This window comes from Chenopodium album, chromosome 22, assembly GCF_948465745.1.
Source record: "Chenopodium album chromosome 22, dcCheAlbu1.1, whole genome shotgun sequence".
Taxonomy (NCBI): Eukaryota; Viridiplantae; Streptophyta; class Magnoliopsida; order Caryophyllales; family Amaranthaceae; genus Chenopodium; species Chenopodium album.
The window spans coordinates 40,512,024-40,534,218 of record NC_137855.1 but is presented as its reverse complement, the minus strand read 5'-3'; the positions used below and the strand labels follow the sequence as shown (position 1 = coordinate 40,534,218).

Here is a 22,195-nt window from a genome sequence, read left to right as displayed (position 1 = left end):
TTTCGTATTATTCACAAAATCTATCAAAAACTATGTAAAGTATAGGATAATTGCATAATTTGACCACTTTATCTCAACGGGTCGTGTTTGGATTGGTTTCAAATCGTGTAGTATTAACTTCATGTTTTCTCTTAGTAACTTCGATTTTTTGTCGTGTTGGTTTCGATTTGAAAATTGTATATAGTCAAACACAAAAGTCAAAGTTTTGCAAATAACCAAAAGGTGAGATTTTGTATAAACAAAGTACTCCGTAACAAGAAGAAATGCAGTGAGCTGAAGCAGAGACACAAAAGACATGAAGAAGCTCAGCAGAGTTTCCCCAATTTCTCTCTCCTCTGCCCTAAATCGAACCCTAACTTCTTCTTCTTCTTCTTCAATTTCAACAACAAATTTCTCATTGAAAAATGTAACAAAATCCAATTTTGAAGAAACCCTAATCGACCTTACCACCCATGTCAAAGCTGCTGATTTCGTCGCCATTGATTTGGAGATGACTGGAGTTACGAGCTCACCTTGGCGCGAATCGTTTGAGATCGATCGGTACGATGTTCGTTACCTTAAAATTAAGGATTCTGCCGAGAAATTCGCTGTTGTTCAGTTTGGTGTTTGCCCCTTTCGCTGGGATTCCCTCAAGAACTCTTTCGTTGCTCATCCGTTAGTATTCGCTCTATCTTGTTCATTTTCTATTGAATTGTTATTTTATGGTGTTTGTTTTTGAATTTTTGATTTGGGAATGCTATTAATTTGTGCATAAATGTTGAATTTAGTAGTTTTTTTTTAGCTGAGCTGATTGAATGAAGAAATGTAGTGTATTTGGATTGATGATAATTTTTTGAATTAATAGTGCTGTGCTGCAATGAAGGATGTAATGAAGTAGTGTAATTTAGCAGAAGTTTTCGTTTTGTCAAATGCGTCGCCTTGGTATTGGTTATGTTTATGCTAACACTGCTTAATTTTCGGATGTTTGGGAAAAAATGTTGCTTTTTCTTGAATAGTAATGGTTTATGATTGAATTTTTTAGGATGCTCCTCCTTAAATTGAATGATGAAATGATGGGAAGAGTGTGAGGATAACAAATTGGAAATTATGTGGTATCCTAGTTAATAATGGTTAATTGGAAGCTTGTAACAACCTGATAAGTGATAAGAGTGATAGGTATTATGGATGGAGGGAAATCTGGACCCCCTCCGCTCCCCAAGTCGAGTTCGTCCGTCTTCTTTAGTATGGTGCTCATCATTGCAAGGTAATAGCAAGTATGACTGTTGAATAACAGTTAATTCTGGTCTTGTGATGGTTATTTTCCTAACCGCGGTTATTGTTCCTGCTCTTAGTGTTCAAATCTTGCAATTTTTTAAGGATGCTTGACATGCTTTAATTTACCTATATTTGATAATCAAGTGCATCAGAATTAAGTCCAAATGTTATTGGTTGACGAAAGTAATAAGTTAATCTCAATCGTTTGAAAGGCACACGAAGGGTTACTCCATCTTATAATGTCATATCGTCTCATTGGCAGGCATAATTTCTACATATTTCCACGTCAAGAGCTTCCCACTGATGGCCCATCATATGAATTTTTGTGCCAGACGAGTTCGATTGACTTTTTGGCAAAATATCAGTTTGACTTCAATACATGTATACATGAAGGTAACATATGTGATTCATTACTCTTTCGATTCTTACGTATGTGTTAGTGCTGGTTTTGGGTGGATGCAAGCATGCCACTTTTACCATTCAGACTTATATTCATAGATATAGATGACAAAGAACAGTGATAGAACATTTGTCATTTGTGATAGTCACAATGATGTCAACTTTTTTGTGGTAAATTTACACGTTGCATAATCTCAGGAGTGTCTTATTTATCCAGAGGACAGGAAGATGAGGCCTTGAGGCGCTTGAATTCAATATATAGCGGGAAATGGCAAAATGCTAATGAAGTTAGAGATATACCTTTGAGCAATGTAGCTGATGTTCTATTCTCAGAACGGATGAAAAATCGGCTCAGTGATTGGCATAATATGTTGCTACTCAACAGAAATGTAAATGCTGAGCTTCCAAGTGCTGTAAAATCTAAACAACGATTTGAAACCATATTTTTTAATATGCGTCCTGCTCTTAGATTGAACGGGTTCACCTCTCATCAGCTGAAGTTGATGGAATTGGTAATCCTTTGAATCACATTCTTTTCATGCATCATGTCTTTTTAATTTAATTTTCAGGTTGTATATCTTGTCTGCAGTAATGTTAGTACACTGATATTGATCAAGTTGAATCAGATTTTAAACTTTGGGATGCTAATACAATAGTAACTTGTGTGATGACATCTATTGTCCATTTCATAAACTTAATGCCTTAGCCATAGTTATTAGCTAGCATGCCTGATTCTTGTTGAGTACTTTTATTTTGTCTTCCTGTAAACAGCTGGCACATTGAATCCTGATGATCTTCTCTTGAAGACTTTGTTTCTATTGAAGTCTGAAGTGTTTATGTTCTATCCCTTAAGCTTTATTATGTAAATGAGCTTGCATTGTCTTACATGCAGCTTTTTTATTTTATTTTTTATTTTTAATTTTGTTATATCTTGGAATTCCACTAATTTAGCACTGCAATTGCAGGTCATAAGGAAGCACTTTAAGGATCTTGTCTTTGTTCGTGCTTATGATGAAAGTTCCATCTTGCAGAAGCTTGTTGTTTATGTAGAGTCCGATGATGACAAGATGAAACTTATGGTGAGAAAAATGTCAATTACACTGTGATAATTACTACTACCTCTGTTTCAGGTTTTTTGCAACTTTGCAATATTTTATATCTCACAAATAATGCTCAAAGTTGCAAAAAACATGAAACGGAGGTAGTACATTAATTACTTTCCCTTGGCCCATCTTAATTAGTAAGTCAGTATAGCCTGTCATTATGGGATACATGCGGGATTGTGGTTGGTTGTTGCAGACATTGTACTAGGATTGTTTGTTTGTTTTTGAATCTGCGTGGCATGATTAGATCTTAGCCGTCTTACTAAACGACATCTCCTTTGGTTATTGAGGTGAGATAGATTTAGTATTTGGCAGACAATAACTAGCTTTGTGCAGCCTTTTCTGCTTACCACATTTATAATTTTTCCTTCTTTTGCAGGAGGAGATAAAGGATGAGTCTCACCAGCATGCAAGGCGAAAAGTAAAAGCAGCTGCAGGATTTCGGCATGTCATTGACCTCCTCTGTGCTGAAAATAAGCTTATTGTAGGTCACAATTGCTTTTTAGGTATATTTTTCTTGCTTACATGCTCAGGCAGTCTGGGACCAACACCCCCACAGCCCACCTCTCAGTAAAAATAATTGTTAACCATCCCCATTTTAATTGTGCCTTTGTGAGAGGTGGGAGCATTAGTCCTACACCAAATTATAATTTTTGCACTTAAAGTTCTTACTAGTGCCGTTTCTTGTCATCTGAGATATGGTGTATTGTAATTGTGGCAGATATGGCTCACATGTACCATAAATTCTTTGGTCCTCTTCCATCAACCGTTGAAGAGTTTGTGTTAAACATCCACAATTCTTTTCCACAAATTGTTGACACGAAAGTACTGTTGAATGCGGACGCAAGCCTTCAAAAATGTATGAATAAAGCCAGCACATCATTGGCCTCCTCATTCTCTCTGATGTGCCCTGAGATAGCCTCCGGAAAATCCTCTTATTTGGGTATACAGCCATGTGTGAAGGTAGAGGTTCAAGTGGATGACATGAGGTTTGTCACCTGAATTGCCTTGTATCTGATTTTCCATAAAATGCTTCTTTCGAGTCTTTCAACATGTCTGTCTTGATTCTTATTGTTTGCACCAGTGTGACAGTATCAATTGCAATTATTCACATTGTTTCTGATAGCTACTTTCCACTTTATGTATGTGAAACCAATTTATTCCGAAGTCTTTTTCCAGGTCCTCAAATTGGAACTCTGGGGCCAGGCATGAAGCTGGTTATGACGCATTCATGACCGGGTGTATCTTTGCTCAAGCTTGCAGTCATCTGGGTGTTGATTTCTCTTCTGAGAAGGTATTAAACAGTGAGAATCTTCAAAAATATGTCAATCAGCTTTATCTCAGTTGGAGTTCAGGAGATGTAATCAATCTAAGCACTGGTGATATGAATGAAATTCCCGTTATCAATTCTGTTAAAAGGAGGTTTCTCAACATTATGCATCCTAGCATCGTATTGATCTGGGGATTCCACCCAAAACTCAGGGCAAGCGTGATAAAAAATTGCATCTGTAAAGTGTTTGGTATACACTCAGTTGCTTGCATCTATAACTTGGATGAAACTGCAGTATTTGTTCAGTTTAGTACGGCAGACTTGGCTGCTAGCTTCCTCGCCTTAAAGGAAAGTTTAGAAACAAGTGATGATTCCATCTCTGTCCTACATCCTTTATCAAAGTTGTTGGAAGGTGGGAAAACCTGCGCTGCTGGATATGAGGTTTACAAGGATATCTGCAGTTCCCCAATTTCGAAGGTCTTGTTTACAGAACAAGCAGAGGCAATTGGAATTAATTGGAAGACCAAATTAATAGAAATTGAAACAGATAGCCAGAACCTAGAACCAGAGAAAATTATTGAGAAAACTGAAAGATCAAGTCTATCACCAGAGATTTGCAAAGCAACCAAATCGAAGATAGATGTTCAGAAGTGCACATCTGATCAGAATGTATTTGACAAGATTTTGTACTCTCCTGATTCTGAAGCCAACAGAGAGTTGAAAGTCACAAGTTCTTGTAATGTATAGGCCATTTAGTGTAACCATTTGAATCTTAGCAAATTGATTAGATTTCTGAAATTCATACTTGAAACATACCCCTGTATCATTTCAGTGTAAGACATCTTGGAAATAATATAGGGAAATTTTGATGGTTCTATATCGATGTATCTGTGACTTGACTTTCAATTTTAGGTTGTTGAAATTTGAGATTCAGCAAATTATTCATGTAATTTAGTATTTTTCAGATGGATTTTGTGGCTAAATTTGTCCATCATAAAAAGTTAAAAACCATCACTTGTTGCAGGAAAAGTAAGCAGAAGTATAGAACATTTAAGAGTTTCAGAAAAAAATGCAAAAAGGATGCAGACATGCACTAAAATAAATTAACTAATTCATATTAATATTGAAATCACAATCAAAGTCCAATAATACAAAATTAAAACAAATATTCCTCAAACAGCAGAGGAGAACAACATGAATCAACTAAATAGATTAATAGAACTCTGCCCTAAAGGTCTAAACTCTAAAGCAATAAAAAAAACCTACTAACTTCAAAGAACTTCCTTAATCCATGAACAGATAAAGCACGATCACGACACCCATGAACAGCGTCAGAAAATAAGACGTGACAGAAAGAATGTCACTGGCATTGGTAGGGGTAGGGCCCCATGAATCAGTAATGAACCCATCACGACCCCCAGTTGGTCCCTCAGCCGAGGGTGCAGGGGCAGGGGCAGCGGCAGTGGGCTGATGAGCAGAAGCTTGCACCATGACGCGGATGATCATCTTCTGACCTGCTAGACAGTGATCTGGTTCACCACTGATAAAGTATACAAAACCCGAACGATCAAACTCAAAGACAGTATCCCCATCATCAAATTTCAAGATTGGGTTGCTCACATCACAATTCTCATAGTCAACTCTTTCAACCAGGAGCACTGAGTCATTTTTATACTTGAAATCTATCAGTAAAAACAAACAATCAGATTGTCAGAAACTAACTTACAGTACAATGTCAGATAATAAGCACTAAAATTACCAATCCAACAATTAAACAAGCCTAACATACAAAAATCAGATAAGCAAGATTGTTTTACAACATTGATATGCAAGAAAACATACTGATAGTATCTCCAATGTGAAACCTGTGTTGCTCAGCCCACTCATTATAAGTCTCGAACTCGCTTCCATCAGGCTTAACCCATCCGCTGTCACCTCCTACTTGAAGATGAAAGCAGGAAACATGGGAGACAGCCAAGGAGACAAAGAGGACGGCGAAAATCAGAGAAAAGTTGGAAGCTTTGTTTGTTGAAAACGCGGTCATTTTCATTTTTTTTCTTGTTGATGAAATCAGAAGATGTTTATGCAGAGAAAGTAATGAAAGCACAAAGATTGAAGCAAATGTAAGTGTAAGTACTTAGAGTTTTGCAGTTTATATAGAGGAGTAAAAGTGGCAGTTAAGGTAGTTACTTTAAGTGTTGGTCAAAGTAAGGGGAAGTGGAGGCAAAAGTGGGGAAAGATTGAGGGAAGTTTTTAGCTCATTAATTAAATAGTGGTTTGAACGTGATTTCAGTCAAAATGCAATTTTGTTATTTTTAAATTATATTAAAAATATATATTTTCTCTTTTTTTTAATAAATAAATTATTTTCACTTAAGATAAAACCCGAGAAATAATTTTATTTTTTTCACTAGAAATTATAACTTTTTTTTTTGAAACAAGAAATTATAACTTCATTAAGAAAACATAATAGAACTTTCAGGAATTATGAAGTTGATGGTGGAGAATTATACTCCGTAATGATTTTTTTTCTTTTTTTTAAAGGATATATTTATTACTTATTTAAAAAATAAAAGTGAAACTTATTTGTTACTTAATGTTAATTGATAAAATTAAATGAATATATGCGTGATTTATTGAACATAAATATTTTTTTGGTGTTTAGAGAGCCACTATTGAACATAAATATTAGGATAACCGGAATATAAATTATGAACAAAAGCTATCGTATTATTTTTTGGCAAAAATCACACAGAACATACGTGTATAAAAATTAAGTAACACATTCAAGTTCCTTAAAAAAAAAAAAAGTATAGCATATTCAAGTTTTGCATTTTGCCTTAGTATTTGTATTGCAATACCTAAGGAGGACATATTGTATCGTAATAAACATATTGTATACATATATGTGATATTTGAATACTCGATGGGATTTAACAAAGAACACATTATAACAAGGATCTTGCTAACGAGTACGTAGTATTAAGAACGGACCATGGATAATCCAAGTAATGTAGCGGGAATCAGGGTATGTACCAACAATATATCCTAGACTTGACATTTTGACTAGGCCTTTTTTAAAATAAATTAAACTTGAGATTCTTAAATTGTTGATAGATCTTTTTGTTATTTCATGATAGATTATCTTTATAACAATATTCCCTTGACTTTAATGAATATAGACTTAAATTTTTTTGATATGGATAGATGACCTTAGACACCTTGATACAGTTGACTTACAAAAACCTTTGTAAAACAGCAAATCTTTCTCCTTTCCTATGTAATTGTATATGTAATCACAAAGATATGTGATCATTATCATAAAGATTTTTCTTTGATTATTCAAATCCTAGTATATATACTCAAATCTTTGTCGATTTTGATTGGTATTATAGTGTTGTAAGCCATCAATTTGGTAGAAAATTGCAGTAGATATTGTTGATTTCAGCATATCCTGTAAGCACAGTTTATAACTATATAAGTAGATGTTTTTATATTATGTTTGTATGTATGTACTAAACTTCGGACTCATTTATACATGTTGAAAAACATTTAGCTAGCCATAAGCAACTTCAAATGTCTAACAGTAGAGAAGGTTAGTTCATCCTTTCTTTCGCGATTTTGGTTATGTTTTTGTGTTCTTGGTTATAGTTAAGATCAATTAGCCATAAGCAGCTTCAAATGTCTTCTGGCATGTTATATGTTACATGGACACGAGTAACACGACTACAATTTTTCAGTGTTGATACATTTGCAAGTATTGTTTTCCTATAAATCTATAATTTTGCATATTTTGGCCTAAATTGAAATTTCCATGAATTCGACTTACTCATGAGTTTTTCTGGTGAAATGAAAGAGTCTATGTATCCAATAGATAATCTTTATCCCATTACTTTCTTCCATTTTATAATTATTTGACTTAATTTTCTATCTTACTGTGTGTTTTTATGTTTGCATATTCTGTTTTGCTCATAAAATAGATATATTTGTGATAATGTGATGCATAATGCAATTAAGTATATATAATTCTAATGTACATTTTGCTGCCCTTTGTAGTTTATTCTAATCGTCGCAATGACACGAGGAACAAGGCTAATCATGGCCATTTGGTCAGTTTTGGTTGATGGAAATGTTGACAGAAGAGAGAGAGCACAACCCATCATTTGCTAAACAAAAGCCTTTACCTGTGTTGGGAGTGTACTTTCTCTTCTTCTGTCAACAGCATCATATTCGTCTTATACATATGCCTGCAGATCAATGTATGTCGTTATCCTTATTTCATACTCTCTCGGTCCCTATTTAATAGTCCACAATTTGATTAGAGGTCATATTTAATCAATTAGATTTAAGTATCATAATATCTACTGCTATAATAATCTTTGCTTATCATTCTGAATTCTGATGCTGTTTCACAATGAAGAAGCAAATCTTTATTATATCATTATTCGGACTTGTGGAAGTCATAGGAAAATGGTATGCACCACTTGGACTGATCATATACATAGCTATAAACCTATAAATGGCAATAAAATGGTAAAATTCTATGATCAATGCTTTAACTCCGGAAAGACAGAAAACTAAATTATGCAGAGATGCTGATTTCAGGGGAACTAATCATTATTTCTAATGAAAAGTTATCAAGTGTCATGCATTGTATTAATGTACTTAGATTTCAAAGGGTCTTATATTTCATAGTAGTACTTTAAGTTGCAATGAAGAAAGAAAACCAGGTGCATAAGCTAATCAGACCAAGCAGTTTCGAGTATCAAATGCATCACAGCATAGCCAAATCTGAGCACAAGTGCGCGATCATGTAAGTTGGTTTCATTGTTGTGCATATTATATGTATGAAGAGAAAGTGAAAGAATGCCATAGAAGGAATTTTCGCGTATTTATTTAATTGAGTTACAGCAACTACATTTGTTGTGTAATGTACTAATGTACCAAAAGAGTTCATACTGCCTAAACTAAGAGATGTGCAACATAGTTCAACTAAAACCTTGAACTTACAATATTAATACTTGATTGCAAGACTTAAAGAATATGTCACATTGTCACACTGTGCAGAAAGAATGAAAGAAAAAAAAAATCAAACAAACAAATGAAAGAATGAAATGAAACTAGAAGTGGTAAGAATTGTTCAACAAATCTCCTTAAAATCCTGACTAGACTGAACTGTATCCTGAAACAGATCTTCGGAGGCCTTGCTCTCTACTTCATAATCAGAAACAATGTCTTCTATACTGAGGGGAAGGCTGCTTGAGAAGATCAAGGTGGGCTTCGATTTTGGAACGAGTACAGGACCGGCCTCATTGTTAAGAATCTGAAGCACCCTCCTCATGTTAGGCCTCTCTAAGCAATCAGGATTCGCGCAACTCAACCCAACAAGCAGAAGCTTCATCATCTGTGCCTCATCAAACGCCCCTTTCAACCTCGGATCAGCAGCTTCAAGTAGCCTTCCTTGAGAATGCAACCCCCACACCCAATCCACCAAATTAACAACATTCTGATCACCCGTGACTCGTTCTATTGGCTGCCTTCCACAAGCCACTTCAAGCACCACAACCCCATAGCTGAAAACATCAGTTTTTTCAGTAGCTTTCCCATACTGCAGATACTCAGGAGCCAAGTACCCCATTGTTCCTGCTGTCAGAGTTGAAACCGGGCTTTTATCATGATCCATAAGCCTAGCTAACCCGAAATCACCCAGCTTCGGATTGAAATTCCCATCTAACAACACATTACTAGTCTTGATATCTCTATGTATAACCTGCTGCTCACACTCTTGGTGCAAGTATGTCAGAACTGAGGCTAAACCCACCACAACATTGTATCTTTGAGGCCATGGAAGCAGGTTATTGTCGATTTTTGTCTCGGGATACAGCACTTTGTCAAGGCTTCCATTAGGCATATAATCATAAACAAGCAACAATTCACCTTTTTCTGCACACCAACCTTGTAATTGAACCAAGTTTTTATGCCTCAAACAAGCAATAATCGATAACTCAGCAAGAAATTCAGCCTTATTTTCATGATTATGCTTTGATCTCTTCACTGCTGCAATAACTCCTGAAGACAGAAAATAAGCCTTGTACACAGTCCCAAACGCGCCGTTTCCTAGAATCCTACTCGAATGAAACCCCTTTGTAGCAAACTTCAGCTCTCTATAGCTAAACTCTCTAGGACCAGTTACCATTTCAGCCTTAAAACTCTTCTGTTTTCTGATTTTCTCCCATTTCTTGGCAAAAACAAATCCAAGAACAACCAAAACAATACAGCAGAATACCGGACCAGCGATCACAAGGCCTAATTCAATCCTCTTTCGACGATTCTTTGAGCTCGATTCGAGCCTCGGAGCAGGAGTGATTGTCACAGTACTGTCAGACACATTATGAGTCCTGAAATGAGGTCTGACAGGTAAAAATCCAAAAGTCTGTAAACCAAAACTTTCAATCAGATGAACTTCAGTACTTCCTTCACTAGAACCAGAAAACCCCAAATACACAAACTCCTTCAAATTCTCCGAAAGATCGATTTCGACTTCTAAAACCGGGTTTGTGGGCTTGGTATTCGAATAACCCATGTGAATTTTTACCATTTTTTGCTCATTCTTGTAATCAATCCAAACATTGATCAAATCCCCACTTTTCAGATCAATCCCTTTTGACAGCAAATTGGCAGTTTTGATTGATTGTAAGCTATTAACATCCAAACCCACATGATTATCATTCGGATCATTGAAATGAGGATCAAGTTTCGTGTCGAACTCGAACCCGATAAACCGATTCTTGGTTAACTCAGAGGAGTTTACAAGACCCAAATATCCACCAGGACTTCCAAGAGTCTGATTATCAGGAGACAGAAAAAAGGCTAACCCATCACCAGAAGATGAAGTAGGATTAACATTACTGATTGAAAAAGAGAATTTTACAGAAAAAGAAGCAGTAATATTAGCTTCAGAATCAAAGAATTGAATTGGGTTATTGTATATGATTGATCCAGAACTTGTAGTTGGGACTGTAGCATCTCTTGTTAGACCAACAACTCCATTTTTGAGATATGAATCACCCAATAAAGTGAAGTTTCTGGGATTAAACGATGTGAAATGGAAGCTAATTGAAGAAGCAGCGGTCGAGATTGTAAGGAGGAAGAAGATGATGATTGCGAAGGCGAGGCGAAAAATTGAGGTTCTTGAAGATGAATTCATGGTTAACTGGTATGAAATTTGATGTGGGTTTTTGGAATTTTGTCAAGAAATGTAAGAATTTGGTTGAATTTTGTGAAAACAATTGGAATTCTTGGAGAATTTTAGCATTTCAAAGAGATTGAAAAAACAGGGGAAAACAGAGTTGTTGTATTTTTAAGAGAGAGAAAGAGAAAGTGGGAAATAAGGAGGGAGAAAATGGGGTTTAAACCGTTGGAAAATGGGCGCGTGGGTTGTCGGTTACAATTTTTTATTATAATTTTTTAATTTTTGGACAAAATTAAAAACAACTACAAAAAAAATTAAAAAGCTGATATTTGTAGGTGGATTGTATAACGGTTATTTAAGAACTTTTTAGAGTTAATCTTTGTTATTATAGATAAAAATGACGTTTTAATATGATGATAAGCAGTTAAGCACTAGTGCTATTGATAGGTGATGTCATAAGGATGGTGGGTGGGTCCAAGTAATATAGCATAAAATTTTGGAAATTATGAAATTTGACATTAATGATTGAAAATGTCTTGGTTTGACCAAATTAATTAATGGGAGGAGCTGCCATGTTAATGATATCAGCCACTCACTCCACAACGAAGAAATTTGGCATTATGTAGCTAGTTATCATAAATCTAAAGTTTTTAAAAATGAAAAGAGTAAAATTTAGGAAGTTTAATATGGAGGATAAAATAAAAAAACACTTCTATGTAACCTATATTCTCATGTAGAATGATATATATAACATGTAATTATATGTTTTTTTTTAATACTATAATAAGTTTTAATTCTAACTAGTCTCATTTTCATGTAGACAAACTTTTAAATAAATCAAATGGTACAATAAACTATTAAACATCCGTTATAAAGTGACTCTAAAATAAGCAAAAGTATTCCTAATATGGATAAAATTATTCTGACATAAATAAAAGTTACGAAATATTTATACTTTATTGATTAAAAGTTATCCAAAAAAAAAATTATAAAAGTAGCCCTAAATTTGAAAAAAGTAAACCCCGATGTACAGTAAATTATTATACACCTTTCATGTAATACAATATTACTTTATGGCGACATACAATGCAAAAAATACAAACTTAAAAACGTTATTTATGTCCCCTTTTTTTTAACATGTAGATATTTGATAAGGCCTTATTAGTGTGGTTTATTTTTATTTATTTTTTTATTTTTTTTATTATTATTTTTACGGGCTTATTAGTGTGGTTTACTAGGCTTAGCCACACTAGTTGATCATTTAAACAATTATAACTTTGATCAAATTTATGCAAATATCTTTTATTTCATCTCCGTTCTTCTAATTGAGGTATTCATATCAATCTTGGTTCATGATATATAGATTAACAACACAATTCATATATCTTATAATAAGAAGAGAAAAAGTACAAGATTTATGGGGATCGTAGTACTATGAACCTTAAGAAAAATCCTACCTAATACTCCGTAGTATAAACAAAATCTAAATTGATCAAATCATTAGTACCAAGAAATTCAGTTAGTTGACATTTAATATTTAAGACACTTTTATAAAAAGTCTACAAACCGATTACTTAAGTTGAACAACAAACTCTCAATGCATTACGTGTGCATTAGTTTTTAGTGTTCTAGCGTCGACTTTAGGTTAACTTAAAACTTCTTTTACCCTATTATAGATTTTTGTATCTCTACCAAATTGATCACTGTAAGTAAGACCTAGAGTATCAAAAACACAGAGAATCTAAGATGCCTTTGGAATCCGAGCTTAATGTAAGATATTATCAATATGGAAACATTAAGTAGTCAACAATTTAAATTTCTGACTGTCAAATACTTCCTCCGTTTTCTTATACTTGCAACAGTTTGACTTTTACACTATTAATGTACTCCACTTTGATTAGCTTTAACGATTTATAGCTAAGAAAAAATATAGTCATGTGTAATCTTGTTAGATTCGTCTCGTTTTATACTATTTTAATGTCTAACATTTATAATTTTTACATATTGCTAATTAAAGATATAAACGATTGAAATAATGCATCGACAAACGTGAAAAGTAAAGTGTTGCAAGTAAAAAAAACAGAGGAAGTACGAAGTAAATACTAAAAATAAATTTCAAAATTCTGACAAGGGCAAAAATGTAAAAGGGTCATGTGAGTACCAGAGTATGTGACCACACTCCACACAGGTTAAAGTCCAAACTTAAGGCCCACCATTTTTCATACACATTACACATATACAACTAGCCGTTGCAATATGAAAACTTCAAATCCACAAATATGCCTTCTTTTTTTCCTCAGAAAATCTAGAAACTTGCTCTTTTAACCCTTGTACTTAATGAAAGAGACAGGCAACTCCCAAGTGCAAAGGACATACACAGATAGATTATAAATGTCCGATGCTAAACCAACAATTTACAGGTTGCTAATATCGATACATAATATTACTTCACGTAACCATGAAATTACATGCCTCTATTGCAAATTTATGCTGTTAGAGAAATTTTTTAAAAATCGATTTACAAATAAATAACAGAAGGACAGATTAATTCCTATAACAAAAGGCGATACTCTATTCTTATCCCTCCATCCAAACAATCTTGGATGACTGGCAATATTCTCTATTCTAATCCAGCAAGAATATCACGAGTTGCTAATCAGACTGGTGAAAGTTTGAAAACGCCTAAGAATGTAATCAATATCTGAGCATTAGTCGCTAGAGCTAATGGCTTCCTCTGAAATTTGAAAGCTCCTTCAACTCTTCAATTCTAAAATATTACATACACCAGTGGACTCTGGCAATCATTCCTAACTTAGAATTAAGCTACTAAGATACTAAGGGTTGTTAAAAAAATTACCAGTGTAAAATATCAGACATATATACAGCTTTTATCCAAGAGTCTCTTAATGCATTTATGAGCGCGAGAAGTCTTCTTTCAGCTGACAAGTGGAGGTAGTGGTGTACATTGCCCCTTCAAAAATCTGCTGAACCAAACAAGTGGTTAAGTATAACTGAGAGGAATGATAAAAAGCCTACTACCAGATTTCTATAGCAGAAAGGAAAAACAGCAGATTGTTGTAACAAGATAAAAGTGATGAGTAAAGATGTCCATATCAAACTTCAAACATCTAAAAATTGACTAGATTATGTATGTACGCCCAAACTCTAATCAACAATTTACGGTAAAAAAAGGTGTAAAAATAAAACTACATTGGGCCAAGTACCAGACATTAGACTATTAGAGTATTGCTAATTTGCTACTCATTGGAGTTGTGGCTAATATAAGGAAAGACCTCTATGGTCTAGAGTTTGAATAAACTAATTGATCAGGAATATTAACAGGGAGAGAAGGCCTGAGCAGAGAAGGGGAATTTACCTGCTCGCAAACCAAAATCAACTCTCTGCCAACTCTGTTCTTCCTTCTATTTTTGTGGTAATCTTCTGGGCATAAGAACTGGGAGAAGAAAATTGAACTTATTTGGTGTGTGATATAGTTCAATTTAATTAAGTATATCACTAATTAGGTACATAAAAAACTTTACCTTCTTCCAAGCTACAAAAACATCCAGGAGGAAAAATCACATCTGGATCTACGTGTTGCAAAGATGATAAAGCCAATGATACGCAGCTTTTACTGAAGATAACAAGCAACAGATCAAGATTCAGAATGGAAGAAGATTTGACTACTGATCATATCATGAAAGCATGATAGGAGATGTGTGAAATGTAACAACTATCATAGGAACAAACTAAAACCCAACCTGCAGCAGATTACCAGATAACTCCCTATACATTGATATTACCTCTACAATGTAGAGAACCAACTTCAAGGAACTTAATTGAGATACAAACCTGGCCCATGTAGGCACAAACTTCTTGTTTTGTGTTCTATCCACTTCGTCCTCTTCATCATCTGAGCACTGGTACGGTGATATATCATATGACTGTGGCGCACTGGTTTTATTCGTTGGCTTGTCATTGTCAACATTAGGTGTTGAACTTTCAGCCATGTCAACCGCACTTACCTGCAAAGACCATTACAGCTTATAAAAAGGGAGAATTCACCACAAACCAAGGCATCTGAAAGGTAGATGAGCCAAATATATCTATTCATATAAGCCCCAAAAATCATGCTACTTGGAACCTAATGCTGTATGCATCCCGCTGCCTCCCCCCCCCCCCCCCCCCCCCCCAAACACCCTTTCTACTCCAAAATATAAAACCAATTAAAACAGTTCATAGTGCAACAGAAAAATGATTTTACCTTTCCAACGGCAGAAGATCCCGTTGACATCTTATGATCAATTAAGGTTGAAAGTCCATCATCAGTTTCTCTTATATCACTCCCAACAATGACCAAATTATTCACTGCCTTCTCTGAATCTTCTCCTTCATATCCTTTGTCAAGTTTTTCTTCTGTTTTCTCATTAAAGTCCTTTCTCTGATGAGCTCTTCCTTCCTATAATGATCACAATATTTATGCCAACAATGACAGATGAAAAATGCTTGAGAGTATACAAGGACAAGGCCAAACCTCTGGTACACATCTTGAATCCTCCTTCCAAGCTTGAAGTTTATCCTCTGCTTGCTTGTGCTGTAAGCGTGCTTCTTCAATACGCTGTTTTTTCCTTTCCTTTTCTTTCTTTTCTTCTTCTTCTCTCTGTCTTTTCTTAGCTGCATTTTCAGCCTCCCTTTTCTTTCTTTGTTCCTCTTTAAGTTTTCTTTTCAGTTCCATTTCCTTCATATTTTTTTGCTCCACACGTGCTCGTTCAAGCTTCATTGCCTCTTTCTTCTGATTGCGTTCATTTTCTCTTATTTCAGCAGCACGTTTGGCAGCTTCAGCAGCTTGGAGAGCCTTAACTTTTACATCTCTCTTTTCTGCACATCAATAAAAAGAGATCCATGTTTGAGCTTTGAAAATAACAAATAGCCTATGTCAAAATGTTTAACAGGTCAATACACTTATATGAATAAATTAAGCATAACAGGATGCTTTATGATAGCACCAAACTGAAAAGAAAACACTTTCAGAGGCATAATGGGGTAAATACTTTCAACACAGTCAGTTGTAAGAAAAAAGATAACAGACCAGATATAAGATAAAAGACCAAAACCAATCACCTCTCTAGTAAATACTTTCAGAAGGATAATGCGGTAAATACTTTGGCACAAACATATGGACAAGAAGTTCTAACTTCTAAGCCATTAGAAACAAGGATAAAGACGATGAAAAGAAGACGGATAGAATTAAATACCATAAACTGTCATATGAACTTGTTAGTAATATCTAATTCCCAGTGGGTATGCAACAAAAATTAAAGTACACCATTACATTGAACTCCTATAAAACAACACTTAATAGATAAAGCGTAAATGTATTACCAGGAAGAGCGGCAGCTGCTTGTTTTTGTTGAACAAGTGGCACAAAGGATTTTATGTTAGAGACAATATTATTGCGCTTCTGTTCCTTCTCTGACAAACTTTGTCCTCTGCTTCTTAAACTCGATTTTCCTGATAATTTTGGTTTGCTGAACCTGCTACTGTGTGGTTTTGAGTGCTTCTTGCTGCTGTAAGCACCTACTGCAAAACCATTGTTCTCCTTCCCAAACCTTGTCTGCATGCTTCTTTTCTGACCCATGCTACTTTTCTTGATGTCGTTATGTGTTTCGAAAGTGCCAATTTCTGTGCTACCAGATACTTGACTACATCTCTTGTCTGCATCATCTGGAGCCAGAAAGCTTTCATTCTGCAAAGCTATATCACAAGATGACTCCTTGGACACACCACTTCTTGTACTTGAATCAGTTCTCTTGACATCTGTGCTCACAGATTCTAAACAATCTCTCTCATCCGCATGATCTGGAGCCAGCGAACAAGTAGACTGCAAACTAACATCAAAAGGTGGTTCAATGTTGGTGCTATTTTTGATAGTCGATGAGTTCTTTTCCACACCAGTGTTAACAGCATCATTCACTTCTTCCTCATCACTTTCAGGATCCTCCTGAATGGGGAAGCAAGTAAGTTCCAGATTACTGCTACCTAGCTTATCTGAACTAGCAGATTTTGATGTAGCGCCTTCAAAGCCCTTCCCAACTGGTGATAGAAAGGGTTTCTTGGTTTCCCATCCATATTGCCTACCAGGAAAAGAAAAGAGATCGGAATGAGACTTCCCAAGAAAAGCACTTCCACTGGGCAGCAGATTACTTGGTAGGTCAATGTTCTCCAGCAGCCCGTTAGGTACTGAAGAGTATATACCTGGTGCTAAGTACATTTTGCATCCACTAGGAAAGGGAGATACAGGGGTGCCAAAAGTAGACAAGCTGTTCCTATCCACTTTGTTATCCAGAATGGGAGCTTCTTCATGGGTAAATTTATCTCTGTAACTTTGTGCGTCAACTGTGTTCTCACCTATAACAAAACGATCAAACTCTGGTATAGTTTGATCGATTTCAGCCACTTTCATACACTCCGGTATAGTTTGATCCACTTTCATACATTCCATTAAAGGAGAACCAATAGATAACTTAAAGTCATGCACTTTGTGATGAGAATTTCTATGATCCACAACCATTTTCGTATCCATCAACTTCACTACAGTGTCACTATCAACTAGATTTTGATCATTCACCAAACCACCGGACACAATTCCACTACAAGTTTCAGCACTTGATTCATTTGTTTTCAGTTTTCCATCCCAAGTCAAATCTGATGGCTCTGCAATAATACTTCGATTCACATTTGAAACATCAGATTTTGAAAGTTTTTGGTGATCATGTTTGGAGGACGGATCAATTCTTCCTAAGCTAGTTTTATCCTGCCAGATAAACATTAAGAGATTAATCTCATGGCAAGGTAAAATAACGTTAGACAAAATGTCAACTCTATATTTTGTAGGGATAGAGGTAATTTACTACATACTCCAGTCTAAAAAAATTATCCCTCCTCTGAACTTTTTCATCTTATTTAATGCTTAAAACATCAATTTATCACTTTAGAATTCCAGTGCAATAGTATTTGTTAAGTATAAAAATCAATACAATAATTATTTACTTTATAAGTGTACATACTTATGAAAAATGTATTTTGGGATGGTTGCATGAAATACAAACAGAACCGGGTGGAAAAAAAATAAAATAATAATAATAATAATAATAACGCATGGAACATGCTACATGTCAAACATGTTGTGATGAATTACTATCTCATATTAGAAGGTTAACAATAGATAGCATAGGTGAAGCAGTACCTTTCCACACCCCACCTGAGGAGTAAACACTTGTTCAGTGCTCGATAATGAAGGGACACTCTGATCAGCCACCTTCATAAGAATAGCACAATCTGATAAAGCGGCACCTGAATTATGAGATATTGACGGTTCCTGAGGCATAGGACAGATGTTTTCTTTCTCACCCCAACCAGATATACTTGATATACTTTCACTGATAGCATTGTAGGAACTTGTCCTAAAAGTTGGGCTGGATGATTTGTTGGGGTTCTGATATTCGATTTTCCTCCGCTTATAACATGGCCAAGAATTTTCCATGTCATCTCTACAACTGAAGTTAGGAAGCATGTTTACTTCAGCTCCAAGCTTAAATAGTTTAGAGCCACCAACCTGCTTCTCGTGGCTTGAGGAGAAAGCTCGTACAGATGCAATATTAGAAAGCCTCCCTGATTTCACTACCTCTACAGTAGGAGCAAAATCAGTCACCGGTTTCAATGATCCAACTGGGGTTCTGCCAGGACTCGGCCGAGCAACTTCTTCAGCATCAGTGTCAAAAGAAGACTGTAACACATCTACACAATTTTGCAAGATCAAGGTCTGTCCGGGTGTATTGTCACTTTTAGAATTAACTTGATGAGCAATTTCACTACCTAGAACCCCATAGGCTTCGTACTCTAATGACTCGGGACATGCTCCAGAAGAAGATTCACCAGGATAAGTGCTAGACTTCTCAATTGTGTGAGCTCTGGTTCTTTCTTCTAATATGCCCTGAGACTCCTGACTAACAGAATCTGACAAATGGCTGGGGATGTCACCTAAATAGCCTTCTTCAACTTCATCAAAATCAAGTTGCTTGGGTTTTACAGACACCTCCCTAGACATGCTTCTCCAAAACCTTATTTCTCCTTCTGCTTCATTATTTTTAGAGCTTGTAATTTTACCACTGCAAGGCTTGTTGCTGTTTCCATTGGAAGTTTCAACCTGCTGTGTCAGGCCACTCTTGGATCTAGTTATTCGACCAACACAAACATCAACACTCTTTATATTAAGAGGGTGAGCTCCATCAAAGGTTTGTTGGGAACTGCTTCTGGATCTTGTAATCCTACCACCATAAACATTGTTGTGTTCTTCGATCTTCTGATTGTCTCCCATTTCTACCTCCTTTGCCACATAATCTGTTGAATTTGAAAAGGGACCATCTAATTGTTGGCAACTGCCTTTGGATCTAGTAATCCTATTACCATAAATTTTGCTGCATTCTTCAATCTTCTGATTGTCTTCCAATTCTACCTCCTTTGCCTCGCTAACTGCTGAATGTGTAAAAGGACCATCTAAGGCATCATCACTTTTCTCCTTGTGTGTAGAATTTCCAGTTACTGCTTCTTCCTTGGAGCAAATAAGAGGATCAAATCCCGTAGCTTGTGCCAAAAAGCCACCACAAGCATCAACACCGCCCTCTTTGTTTGAGCAATTTCCAATTGCTACTTCTTCATTGGAGCAAATTTCAGTTGGTGATGCAGAAGGCTCCTCCAATTCAAGAGATCTCTTCAAATCAAATTGTTCACCAAATCTACAAATTTTTCCATCATGAAAAGAACCAACATCATTCTCCATCCCTAAACGGCTTTTAGTACTTGCTTTTGCACTATTCCGAAGCTCCAGTGCCTTTTGACGGGACTTGGATCTCTGTATTTTTGCAAGAGATTGCTCAGGTTTACATACATTTGATAATCTTGTATCAATCTGATCTTCAGGAGACATAGGGACATAACTGAATGTGTCCATACCATCGTCAACATGAGATGGAGGAACAATGTCAGCTTCTTCAGTATCATCAACGTGACACAGAGGAACAATGCCGGCCCTATCTTCAGTGCCATCAACATGACAAGGAGGAATAGTGTCAGCCATATCTTCAGCACCATAAACATGACTCGGAGGAACAATGCCATCCATGTCTTCAGTGCCATCAACATGATGCGGTGGAGCAACACTATCTTCATCAAATCCATTGCTAGAGGCACATTTACCAGCACAAGTTTCATCTGGTATGCCACTATTTGCTTCTGCTACAACTGGCTGATCATATACAAAACTAGGACCACTGGTGTAAGAAGGAAAAGGTCCCGGTCTTGGAAGCAACAGTCCTGAAATAAGCTCTTCCTTGTTCAATGCTGAAAAAATAACTAAGCATATTAGCATATTAAGATAAATAACCAAAAGTTCTTCATTTAGAAAGCAATTGATTTAAGTAGAACCATGTCTTCCAATTATAATAATAACACATCTGCTACAATTTAATTCTTCAATAAAAAAAAAAAAAAATTCAAATTCAATTATCACGATAGAAGTGTAGAATACAAGTTGTTCTATGTGAGCAATCATACTCTATTTCAGAACAATTTTTCTACTTCAATTTAGATTATCAATTTCACCAGAACTTCTCAAAACAAGTGACAAGTGCTTTTGTATTATTTTGTAAGTCAATTATAACGAAAAGTCCGAAACTGTTATAACACTTATAAGGAGCTTACATATTTGCATTTGGTAACTAAACCTCGGAATGTGATACAAACTAACCTCATACATACTCCACAAAAACCAACTACAGAATGTGAATTGCCTTTCTTGATGCAGCTTAATTGGCAAAAACAGACATAAAACCAGGAAACATTCAAGATGGAGCTCAGTTATCCTTTAGAATTAAGTTGTACGATAGAGCTACAAAAATAGTTTTCTACTGGACTCGGTTACATTTAATTACTTGTATCCGAAGCTTAATATTATGCCTAATTCTAACGGGAACTAAATTAATAAGTTAGTTTTGGGTTTATAAATGATATGTTTAAGAACCATCTACAAACTTTAGTATATATTTGGAACAGATTAAAGCATTAAGCTAATTAAAGACTGGTGCTAACTAGGTTTTGAGATCGATGTTATATACTATCATTAGTATAGGAAAACTCTACTCATATCTCCAATTCTCATGCAATTGTATAAATCCATAAAACCGGAGATTTTAAAAAGAATATCTGTATTCATATAACTCATATCAATCACACCCGAAACTAGCCTTGGAGCGAAAACGACTAAAGAACATTCAAAATGAGACCTTTTACTGCTGTAATGCTATTTCTCTGCTTAACAGTCGCATTGACTACAAATTCCTAGCTAATAACTCATAAATCTATCCACATTTCCAATTTCCTATTCAAACGTACTAAAATAGGCAATTGAATAAACTGAAGAAATGGCGACAAAGTGATGCCAATTGAACAATCAATCAAAACCTAATCAATTAGCAACAAATGTAACATCAAAGCTCAATTTCCTACAATAAACACAATTTCATTAAAATTGCTAAACAATAAATAAATTTCAAGCCCTAATTTATGAACTACACTATCATAAATCCCCAATTTTTTAGCATAAAACCTCAAAATTACGAAAAAAAAAAAAACCATAAAATTCGCCAAAAATAGGGGAAAAAAGAAATACCAGTGAGATCTGAAGTTGAAGATTGATTATCGGAATTGAGGAGCCAAGAAGGAGGAGGAATGCCTTGAATTAAGAGCTTGGAAAGAAGATGTTGGTCATAGAGTTGCTTCTGGTGGTTCAATTTGTCGATAATCTGCCTCTTTCGTTCGAAAATTTGCACGAACAGCTTCTCAATCGTCGACATTTTAGGGTTTATTCAGTGAAATTCCATGAATTTGGGGGAAATTTTTTGAATGTTTAGGGCTCAATTC

General features: G+C 35.4%; 2 protein-coding genes and 2 pseudogenes across 2 annotated transcripts; 1 reads left to right on the top strand and 3 right to left on the bottom strand.

The window, feature by feature from the left end:
• Nucleotides 1-256: 256 nt before the first annotated feature.
• On the top strand, nucleotides 257-4,976 carry LOC145605251 (poly(A)-specific ribonuclease PARN-like). The gene is made up of 7 exons (XM_081661294.1): nucleotides 257-654; nucleotides 1,517-1,647; nucleotides 1,852-2,165; nucleotides 2,619-2,732; nucleotides 3,136-3,262; nucleotides 3,478-3,745; nucleotides 3,936-4,976. The coding sequence occupies exons 1-7, from the start codon at nucleotides 296-298 to the stop codon at nucleotides 4,771-4,773; spliced, it is 2,151 nt and encodes a 716-aa protein (XP_081517420.1). The 5' UTR covers nucleotides 257-295; the 3' UTR covers nucleotides 4,774-4,976.
• A 334-nt stretch (nucleotides 4,977-5,310) lies between these two features.
• On the bottom strand, nucleotides 5,311-6,070 carry LOC145604464 (early nodulin-like protein 6 pseudogene; annotated as a pseudogene).
• Nucleotides 6,071-9,113: 3,043 nt separating this feature from the next.
• On the bottom strand, nucleotides 9,114-11,233 carry LOC145605887 (putative L-type lectin-domain containing receptor kinase S.7 pseudogene; annotated as a pseudogene).
• A 2,406-nt stretch (nucleotides 11,234-13,639) lies between these two features.
• On the bottom strand, nucleotides 13,640-22,147 carry LOC145605221 (uncharacterized). The gene is made up of 9 exons (XM_081661259.1): nucleotides 21,945-22,147; nucleotides 18,465-20,617; nucleotides 16,601-18,032; nucleotides 15,753-16,096; nucleotides 15,483-15,677; nucleotides 15,071-15,243; nucleotides 14,761-14,852; nucleotides 14,595-14,672; nucleotides 13,640-14,199 (listed from the first exon to the last, which is right to left on the bottom strand). Exons 1-8 carry the CDS (start codon nucleotides 22,126-22,128, stop codon nucleotides 14,641-14,643), a joined length of 4,605 nt encoding a protein of 1,534 aa, XP_081517385.1. The 5' UTR covers nucleotides 22,129-22,147; the 3' UTR covers nucleotides 13,640-14,199; nucleotides 14,595-14,640.
• Between the last annotated feature and the right edge of the window lie 48 nt (nucleotides 22,148-22,195).

Bases quoted from the DNA above. Each gene is read 5' to 3' on its own strand.
- LOC145605251 (XM_081661294.1), top strand. From the start codon at position 296: ATGAAGAAGCTCAGCAGAGTTTCCCCAATTTCTCTCTCCTCTGCCCTA. The intron at 2,166-2,618 runs GTAATCCTTTGA...CTGCAATTGCAG, and splicing joins AGCTGAAGTTGATGGAATTG to GTCATAAGGAAGCACTTTAA. The intron at 3,746-3,935 runs GTTTGTCACCTG...GTCTTTTTCCAG, and splicing joins GTTCAAGTGGATGACATGAG to GTCCTCAAATTGGAACTCTG.
- LOC145605221 (XM_081661259.1), bottom strand. From the start codon at position 22,128: ATGTCGACGATTGAGAAGCTGTTCGTGCAAATTTTCGAACGAAAGAGG. The intron at 15,244-15,482 runs GTAAAATCATTT...TGGTCTTTGCAG, and splicing joins GATCTTCTGCCGTTGGAAAG to GTAAGTGCGGTTGACATGGC. The intron at 14,853-15,070 runs GTTTGTATCTCA...TGTTATCTTCAG, and splicing joins TTTGTGCCTACATGGGCCAG to TAAAAGCTGCGTATCATTGG.